The sequence below is a fragment of the Cibotium barometz genome, chromosome 56 (assembly GCF_041138505.1).
Source record: "Cibotium barometz isolate CiBa-2024 chromosome 56, ASM4113850v1, whole genome shotgun sequence".
In the NCBI taxonomy this organism is placed as follows: domain Eukaryota; kingdom Viridiplantae; phylum Streptophyta; class Polypodiopsida; order Cyatheales; family Cibotiaceae; genus Cibotium; species Cibotium barometz.
This window is the reverse complement of record NC_141101.1, coordinates 2,147,754-2,158,550: the sequence shown is the minus strand read 5'-3', so window position 1 is coordinate 2,158,550 and position 10,797 is coordinate 2,147,754. Positions and strand designations below refer to the sequence as shown.

General features: G+C 41.6%; 1 protein-coding gene across 1 annotated transcript; it reads right to left on the bottom strand.

The window, feature by feature from the left end:
• Positions 1-7,641: 7,641 nt before the first annotated feature.
• LOC147606786 (protein ASPARTIC PROTEASE IN GUARD CELL 2-like) lies at positions 7,642-9,893 on the bottom strand. The gene has a single exon (XM_086791223.1). It carries the CDS (start codon positions 9,720-9,722, stop codon positions 7,953-7,955), a length of 1,770 nt encoding a protein of 589 aa, XP_086647349.1. The 5' UTR covers positions 9,723-9,893; the 3' UTR covers positions 7,642-7,952.
• Between the last annotated feature and the right edge of the window lie 904 nt (positions 9,894-10,797).

Genomic DNA, 10,797 nt, shown 5'->3' with positions numbered 1-10,797 from the left:
TTCTTTAGGTTCAACCTTGTAGGGGAAAATAAATAAATAACAAAAAAAGTATATAGTTACAATTAACATGCAGAGAAAATCTGTCCACTTCATCCACTAAAATATTATCTTTACATTCATTTTTGCCCTCAAATAGTACAAGATTTAGTAAGGACCTTTAAAAATGGCACTTGAAATAGTGCCAAAATTCCTAAATGTGTGTTAATGGGGACACACCCCAGTAATGCAATATAAAGTGCATGTAGCAACACTTGATTGGAGGCCAAGTGACAGAGGTATTTCACTATGGAAGAACGATAGAGAAGGTAAGCCAATGTTACCACCAGGTAATCCATCTTTGTTGTCGATGGCAGAGCATGTAAAGGGGCATGAGGATGTGATATCAGGTATAAAGTCTTATATTAGATTTTGGCAAAATCTTGGAAACGGTTCTTTTGTTCCAAGATATTATAGACCTGTGATAGATTACTGGAATAATGTAATCCAAGAGCTTGATAAACCAATTATAGCATCGAAGGCTAGATTGTACACACATTTTTGGCCAAAGTCTCAAGGCTCTCAATAGCAGGACATGGATGCTTCCTTTAAGCCTAAAAGGTTCTTAGGTTATGAGGAATACAATGATCATTATTGTGGGCCTCAACGAGAGAAACCAAGGGAAGAATTCAACCCAATGCTAGATGTCTAGCAAGAGGACTTTATCTTGTTGCTCCCACCAAATAGAGATGAGTATCCTATTTGGCTTGCTATGGTTGAATCAAACATTGATATGGATAGAAATTCACCAAACTACAAGAAGATTCTGATATAGTATTGGGTACCGTGTGTGCAAGAAAGGGTGGTTTGACAGATGCAGAGGCCTATGCTGATTGTTGGAAGGGGTTTTGGGGAGAACAAGGTAGATCCTCGGGTGTGGGAAGAGGCGGATGCAATTGTTTGGTCATGGAGGCCCATAAAACAGGGTCTTAAACGAGAATCAAGATACTAGTCAAGGAAGCCAAAAAAACACAAGAAGGAATGCGCCTAGGTGGAGCAAATCAACCTCATGAGGAAGACTTTGACAGTGACTACCTTGAAGAGTTATGACTTTTTTGGGTGCTATGATTTTTGTGCTTTCAATTTGCATGATAGTAAAAATGCAGCAGTCTCACTTATTTGAAATTTTCTATTTGTCACAACCTAATTTGCAAACGAGATTGTTTTTCCACCATCATAAACTACCATCGTACTTGTTCGAGATTTGGTATTTAAATTTAAAGATTGTTTCATCTAATTGTTGCCATTGAAGGTAGAGTTTCGTTTATTAGTTCGATCCACAATTATGAAGTCTGTGGGTATTTATGTACAAGACATATGCGGCTTCCTTATTATGGTGTTTATCAACACCACCTGCCTACATGATCTATCTATCTCCTTGCAAGTATGGAATGGCCCAATGGCCATTCTTTACAGACGTACAAATTCCTATAATAAGTGGGAAATTCACAATTTATGTGAAACATACCAATTTCAAAATTCCCAAAATGCAAGATTTTTCCCATTCTATCTAATATGGACTTAATAGCAGTAACGTTAACCTATTAAAAACAATGCTATTATATATATATACCAGTCACATACACACAACCACCAACACCTACAACACTTAGATTCTATACACAGACTATCGTGTAACCAAATGTTTGTCATAACTTTGCATTGAACCGAAAATTGGGCATATTCAATCAAAATCGACACTTCACATAGTGCCTACAAAAAACTTATAGAGCTAAAATGAGGCCCGAAACACGGAAAAATGCACAAAACCTTAGTTAACTATGTTAATTGCACACAATATAGTCTTGTTCCTTCACTCAAGAGGATGCCTCAATCTTAGATAATGACTTCCCTATCTACCTGTAGCTCTCATAGGTAGCTACCGAAGGAGTTGCTCCAAAATCAAAGAGAGAAAGAGATGGAAATACCCTTACCCTTCCTTTCTTACCTTATTCTTTCCTCTTTCTTGCCTCCTTAGCTCTCCCACAAACCAGAGCTCTCATACCATAAAGAAAATGTGGGGGAGAGCTTGAGTTCCTTTACAAGCAAACACACACACAAGAGACAGCAAGACACAAGAGAGAGAGAGATGGCTAAATTTTCTTCTATCTTCTTCCCTTCTCTACATCCATTAATATAAAGAGATAAGAGTACATACTATAAGGGAAAGTACTCTCCTACAATAACATACAATGGTCATTCCATAATATTCATGAACCCAACTACATGAGATGGCGCTATAACTATACCATAACTCTAGTACTCAAAAGTATCACACAGTCCCTTATCCATAATCTGATCACCAAATGTGCCAATGGAATAAGTGTAGATACTATCACCCACGCGGGTCATCAATATCCATACCAGTAGTTGAGCTTGATATCTCAACAACTTATGGGTGTTCTGGCTCTCAAATGAGCTCTTATATTGTTGGTTTTTCTTCAAGATTTTATATCTAAAAATCCTTATCTATAGATTTAATATATTTAAAAATGAAAAATTTTTCAATATAAATCCGTAAGTTTTTTCAAAATCCTATTAATGGCACCCTTTGTAAATAAATATTTAATAAAAATATCCTTCTGGTTGAACTCAGGTGATAGGTTACATACTTTATAAGTGAATCCCTCGTCGAGGGTTTGCTTAAGACTTGAGGATTGTGTGAGTATAAGAAACTCAGAGATTTGAGAATAGAAGAAAAGTTACATTGATTTAAGGAGCAAGCTTACATTGAATCCTCTTGGCTGAAGGAGCAATCTTTGGGCCAAGATCTCAAGTTAGGGTGGAGTCAAGCATAATCATGGGAAGGGAATAGAGCAAGGGATATGAAAGCTAGAAATTCACAAGAGAGCGAGAGGAAGAAGATAATAAGGTGAAGTGTGGGGCTAAAGGATGGAATTGTACATAATGGTTGCGAGAGTAAAATACCCATTACATTTTTTATTGTATTTCTTGGAGGGAGTAGGCACAACCAACAGGGATTTCACTGACGTAAACGAAAACATGTGAACATGTTAATAACATATGTTAATAACACAAAAAAATCTTGTGATCACATGTTATATTCACAAAGCTTTCACAAGGGCCTAAAAAAATTATCTTTGTTGCGCATAAAAAATCTTCTTAGGTGGCCACTGACCTACTATTATGTGAAGATGGTAACATGAGAACATGTGAATAGCTTATTCCCATGTGTAGCCAAGCTTTTAAGGGGTTCCCAAAGGGCAAGTGACCTGTTATTTTGTGAACGGTAACATGAGAACATGTGAATAACTTGTTCACATGTGTTATTATCACAAAAAATCTTGTGATCACATGAATATTAAATCCCTGACAACCAGGAATAACCCTTGTATTGTTTTTGTATTGTATTGCTTGGAGGGAGTAGGTGCAATGAGGAATGACCCTTGAGGAAGAAGAGTGGAGTAACCTTACACTTGCCTCCTCAAGTTTTGATGTGAGAAAACATAACATTCCATTACACTTGGAATTTCACCTCCTACTCATGCTTGTGCTCGCACTAGAAAAACCACCTCGCACTTGTACTTGCACTCATCCTCACACTTGAACTTGTGCTCATCCTAAAAATCACAATCCTACTTACACACTTATTTAACTAAGTTACAAGTAGAGACAAATAATTCTAGGGAGTTTCAATCATGGGTATTATTCTACTGCTAATTGTTCTAGGTGGCTAGAAGAGAGAGGAAGAAGTTAATACCTAGTGGGTTAACTCAGCCCTTGTCCAACCCAATAAACCAATAGAGTAGCGACCTAATTTTCTAGTGGTGGCTGCAAACCCTAGGAAAGGCACTTTTTCATGTAAGAGGATTAAGTTAACACATTCCACCCTTACCTTCAATCACATAAGTAGATACATGAGAGCGCACACCTAAAAATGGAATGGAACCACATGAATGTATTTGTGTGAAGGGAATTTTTAAAAACTAGTAGGAGACATGAGAACCTCATGAAAGCAAGGTGTACAAACTAGAAAAGCCCAATGGCTAAAGGCTAACTTGTAGACCAAGGTTTCCTATGCTATTTTCTTCCTATAGACCAAGGTTTCCTAGGTTAACCATTTGAAGGCTATTTTCTTCCTATAAAGGTGCCTTTATGGTCAATCAAGAGGTATCAAGATCTTGCCTCATAGCCTAGGATAAGTAAGGATTAGGCTGTGCATCAAGAACCCATGAACAATCCTTATCTTTCACCCCAAGCCTTCAACTGAGTTCTAACTTACAATGATAGTGTATTATAGTAACTCAAAACCTAAGTATACATGTAGAAGAGAGAAAGGTGAATCTCAAAAAAAGGACATGGGGGGGGGGGAGAGAGAGAGAGAGAGAGAGAGAGAGAGAGAGAGAGAGAGAGAGAGAGGGAGAGAGAGAGGGAGAGAGAGAGAGGGGGGAGAGAGAGAGAGAGGGAGAGAGAGAGAGAGAGAGAGAGAAGGGGAGGGAGGGGAGAGGAGGAAAAAATCAAAGTGAAGCTTGGGAAAAGGAGTAAGAAAGTGTTCATAACAATTATGCTCATGGATGTGAGGAAGAGACAAAAGTGGAAGCAAAGGGGAAAGGACCAAGAAAAAGCTTCACAAAAAATATATTGATGCTGGTAGCAATAAATGCTTTTCATGAAATCACTACCTTCACTACTCTAAAGGTAAGCATATGCATGCATGTGACTATAATATGAAATCACTCTAACATTATAATCATGCTTGTGATCATAATCCTAATCATGGACATGAGCAATAAGCTATCTTCATGGACATGGGCAATAAGCTATCTCCATGCCCACACGAGTGACTATAATATGCAATCACTCTAACATTATACTCATGCTTGTGATCATAATCCTGATCATGGACATGGGAAATAAGCTATCTTCATGGACATGGGTAATAAGATATCTCCATGCCCACACGAGTGACTATAATATGCAATCATTCTAACATTATACTCATTCTTGTGATCATAATCCTATCTTCATGGACATGAGAAATAAGCTATCTCCATGTCCCCATTACACTCACTTCCATGATCATTTATACGTATGATCATGATTCGAGTTGTCCTACTCTCCTCTAAAGGTGATTGTACTCATACATGTGACTATAATATGCAATCACTCCAAAGTTATACTCATGCTTGTGATCATAATCCTATCTTTATGGCCGTGGCAATAAGCTATCACCACATGACTCTACATTATACTCACTCCCATGATGATTTATACTTATTTGCATTTAGATTCAAAACACACATGTTGCCTTAATTATATACTCAGAGTCATGACACTGCTAGGAATCTATAAAAGGGTAAATTCACCTCATTTTGCACTCTAAAGAAAAAAAAATGTATTGCAACATGTTCTAATAGCTTTGCATTAGCCTCACTAATGCTTTAAAGAACTCTTACTTACATAAACCCCTCTAAACACTCTCACCTAGCACACCATCATTTATTCCCTCTTTAGCCCTTATTATTTTTTTGTAATCGCAGATACTTTAATTAGTAACATATATAAAGATTACCCCTTCTAGTAACTGCTTAAAACTTTTAGTTCAACCTTAGAAGCATGATATCTTGCATCATTTCATTAGTAACATATATAAAGATTACCCCTTCTAGTAACTGCTTAAAACTTTTAGTTCAACCTTAGAAGCATGATATCTTGCATCATTTCATTTAGCCACGTTGTGGGCAACCTCCATGTTTAGAGAAAGCCATAGTCTCTATTACACTCCTTTATGTTTTCCACTCTAGAAAGGCCTAGATTTAATAGGTGAAAGCAATAGGGGAGTAGATGGCCCTTCTTAACCTTTAGTCCTCTATTGCACTCCTTAATGTTCGCCACTCTAGCAAGCCTAGATTTAATAGGTGACAGTAATAGGGGAGTGGATGGGCTCTTCTCACCTTTCACTATCTGTAGCCTCTTTCTTGAGCTAGAAGCAAGATAAAGATGAGAAGAACTTCGCATGCCATCAAAAGCTCTCTATCATCAAGTGTAGTTATGATAGCATTAAAGCACAATGCCCTACAAGACCACTTGTGGGTATAGCATTTTTATTGAGGACCATAAGGAACTTGACATCTGGCTCATCTCCTAAACTTAGAGCCCCTCATGGTCTTACCCCTAAGCTCATAGTCTTGAGGCATCAAGAGACATAGTTCACATGTACATTGATCCATGGCAACCCATACTACTAGAATGAAAAAAGTAGTCTTTGTGATGCCATGAGTGTAAGACTAGAATGGTCACTTCCCTCCATGGACTATGCTAATCCACATGTACATTAAGCCATGGCAACTGATATTACTAGAATGAACAAAGTAGTCTTTGTGACGTCGTAAGTGTAAGGCTAGAATGATCACTTCTTTCCATGGACTATGCTAATAATTAAGTTACATAGTCTTTGCATAGACTAGGAGCTACCTCTTTAGAGCGCTAGATATCCACTTTAGATGCCTTATGTTCTAGTGCTTCCTAGGTTAATAAACCCTAGATAAGACCTATGAGCTTGCCTTGAGCTTAGGATGTTATAGTACAACATAGCATTCTCCCCCACTTTCCCCTCAAAAACTTCCATGCCCTTCAAGAAGACTATCATATAGTTTACAAAGAGAGATAGATAGACAAATAAGAGAGAGAGAGAGAGAGAGAGAAGCTCCAAGAGGTTGCTATGTAAAAACCCCATATAGCATGAGCATTCAAAAGATATTAAGTAACCTCTGCTTGTAGATTTTATAATATAGACTTTTCATTTGCAAATTTTACAGTGACAAAATTGCCTCTTGTTTTGAAAATTTACATTCTTTTAATGTAAAGATTCCTTACATATGTGAATTTTCTACAATTCTAGAAGAAAACAAAGGCTCTTCTATTGAAACCACGTGTCTCTGCCTTCCTACTCCCGCGTTCCAACCTTGGGACCTACTCAAGATGAACGAGGAGCTCTAGTGTGTGTATTGCAATGCTATTCATGATGTTTGTGCATGCACGTGCGAGATATGCTATTCATGATGTTTATGCATGCACGTGCGAGATATGCACACGCTGAGAGTGAGAGAGAGAGAGAGAGAGAGAGAGAGAGAGAGAGAGAGCAAACTGTAGGACATACTAATAAGAAAGAGTGCTTCTTAGTGTTTATTTTTGAAGGTTTCTATCCCCTCCTAGAGCAATTTTAGTCTTCCATAGAAGGGGGTGAAAAATGTAACCTTGCTAAAGATGGGCATATAACAAATTCCCCTTCACATTGAGAAGGGAAACTAAAGCAAACCTTCATAGAAAGGGCACTTGCATGATTAATAAAAATATAGTTTTATTATATCCAATATATATATATATATATTATGATTTTAATTATTTTAAAGGTACATATGCTTGAAAATTATTGGTTCTAACTTTGAAATCTATGGTTAGTTCTTACTCATACCCTTTAAAATTTTTGTATTTATGTTTGTTGGGAAAACTATAAAATACCATTAAAAGGTAGCATTTACATCAGGGGCAAATTAAAAAGTAAGATTTGCATTAGCCCATTAGCCCATATATATTGAAAGGCAAATTCCGAGAAGACCCTCCTACAAACAATGGGCCCCACTTGAAAAAACAAAGGCTGGTGCTTATTATATCTCATAGATGATCAAAATATACAGTGCTAAGGCCTTTATTGAAAGTCGCTGAGGTCTAAGTCTGGTGTTGGGAGCTTTATTGCAGACACAAAGGTTGTTGGGGGCACATTTTATAAAAAACCCCACTTACAAATAGCAATTGTTACAATTGGATTATTATTGGAATTTTGAGAGGACGGCAAGCAACAGAGATGTCAATACTGAGGAAGTGGGTGTCAGCAGGAAGGGGTCCGGAATGAGAAGTGGGTGTCAGCAGGAAGGGGTCCGGAATGCCAGCATGAGTTATGATGAGGGGAGCTTGGAGCAATCAGCGGGGGCAAGGCCGAGGCGGTTGTTGAGCCTGTCAAACTCAATGTGGAAATTTTGTTGCAGGAGGTTTCCAACGACGGAGAAGCTGGGGGCCGGCACCTCCTGCATGGCCAAGCACTGGACGCTAGGGGCTGCGTCCGTGAAATAGTTGTCCTGAGGGGGCTTGAAGACAAGATTGCCTTCGAAAAGTATGGAAAACTCCGGGTAGTGAGGGTGAGAAATCCCACCCACGTTGTAACACAGATCCAAGCCTGCGACGGACTCTGCCAAAGGGTAGTCTATGGACTGCCGGAAAGCATCCCGGATCACCTCGTAAGCTGGCTGCGCAAACTGGGCGAGTGTCGTCCCAGAGTCCACTATCGTCCCCCCGTTGCCTTGTCCGTCGATTTGCCACACGTCCGACGGAATGGCCAGCGCTACCCCGCCCACCTTCACCTCCACAACGCCCACGTAGTAGAACGTCTCCAGAAATGGGTTCTTTATCAAGGGCGTGTACTGCGGCGTAGTTTCGAAGGCCGACTCACCGAAGGCCAGCGAGCCCGTGATGGACGACGGGCCGAAGAAGTCGGCTAGGCAGTAGGAGAATTTGTTAGAGTAGGCTGATTGGGTGGCCAGCTGAGAGGCCAGAGAAAGAGGGCCTTGGCCCAATCCGACCACGCCTCCGGCCTTGTCGAAATTTGGTCCTGCGTACTGCTGCCCGCAACCTATGACCAAGTTGGCCTGCACGCTCTTGCCGATAGTGATGGACTCGAAGGCGAGGGAGCCGCTGGTGAAGGACTGGTCGGTGTAAGAGTAGGCGAATTTGCAGTGTCCGGACAGGCCATTGCAGGTGGGCGGGAAGGACCAGGCGGCGCACTGGCTGGATACGCAAGAGAGCGAACTGAAAGAGGAGGAGGCGGCCGGGTCGAAGGTGTGGTTAATGGAGACGCTGTTGCAGGCAGCGGCCGTTGCACAGCGAGCAGAAGCTGATGAAGAAGAGCTACTGCTGCTGCTGCACTTCACCCACGTGAGATCGCTGCCTGTGTCTGCTATCAAATAGAGCTTCTGTGGAGGGGTGCCCACCCACATGGTAGCAAAGTACTCGCCTGAACCCACAGAAGACCCCGAGATCAGATTAAGGCTCGCCAAGCCCGCCTTGTGCACAGAGCTTGAACTCCCATTGCTTGGAGCTGCACCGGGAGCTATGTCTCCCCCCAGCGCCAATAACCGCCTCTGCAGCCTTGATACCAGCCTGTCTCTCCTCGCTTGATCTGAGTGAATCGCAGCCTTCAAAGCCACCATCCTGTCATCGAAATCCGCCGGCCGGTGCCGCTCCAGCTTCAACTGCAGCGTCTCACCACTCCATTTCTGGCTTTCCGCCCCATGGAGATGAAAAAATCTGCGCTTCAAAAGGCCAGAAACTACTGCAGGAAGCCCTTGCGCACACCCATGGGGAAGTGACGCTGACCCTACCATGCAGCACCACAAGGCAAGCAAAGCCAAAAGAAAAATAGGCCATGGTCTGTTGCACGTGAGCCTGCAGCAGCGGCTGTGCAAAAGAAGCAGCTTGAAATCAAACATGACGAAAAGGTAAGGATGGAGAAGTGCAGGATGCCGAGCTAGAGGAGGAAGAGGAGCGATTAGTGGAACGAGGCCCTGACCAATAATACTCAAGTGCTGGTGTGTGTCAGTCTGTGTGTGTGTGTGTGTGTGTGTGTTGTAGAGCAATGGGGAAGAGGGGTAGTGAGGTGCAATGACTGACATTACACATTCACTGCGGTACAACTCAATCTATTTTGCGGTAGAGTCTAGGGCAAGCAGTGGCCGGTGTACGCAGTCGAATAAACACGGTTAACAAAACAGTCATTTGCGTTGCGTTGCTTGCAAAGATAAAAGCAGTCAATTGCTAAACCACGCATGCAAATCCAATGGAACATACATGGCGTAGTGCGCAAATATATATTCAATGCGACAACCGCGGTCGTAGGAACAGCTGGAGAAGCGCATCTAGCTGGGGGGCCCGGGCTCCAGGTCCAGCTCACTCCCCACCCGCCATAGATTGCCGCCTGGAGGGTTGGGTCAAGTGGGTGAACATATGCTTGGTTTGTGGGCTCCGCCAGTCAGCCTTTTGCTAGCTGTCAAACACATGGCCAGCCATTGTTGCTAACCTGCGTCAAGACGACAACATCTCACCGTTCTCCAGAATCCCCCGGACCACCTGTACGCGTCCTTGGGCCTCATAATTCTGGGGGGCCAATAATTGGCGGAGTACACGGCCCACCAGTACTTGGGAAACACATGTCACCTCAAACGAGAACATAAACTATTCAGACTCTCGACTCTCGAGCCTAAGCCTTTAGACCTTACTACTAAATCGAATCCAGTGGAACCTAGTTGTTCCTAGGTGGTTGCAACTTGCAAAGTCTCTTCTTAGAAGTACTCCTCTCCAAAACACCCCAAAAGATTCTCCTAATCAAATTTGATTGGGAGCTTCGCGAAAGACACTAAACTGAACTGGTTCATTTTGGACTTGCAAAGTTTATGTTGAAAGGAGAAGGGCCCACAGGACAAGAGGGAGAGGTGCACTTTTTTTGGGGGGGGGGGATCCCTAGTTTTGTGAAACTCACCCTCTTTGATGGTTGTCTTTACCATTTCTTCATGCTAAGAAAGAACTCAAGCATTTTGTATAAGATACACTTGATGAAGCTTTGATGAACTCCTATACGTTTCCCATGTGTGAAGTTTGTAGGGAGTTAGACGAACAAGATTGCTTGATGCCTTTCTATCTGACTTGATATCACCACATCATGACTCATAGTGGTTATGATTTATTAATTCC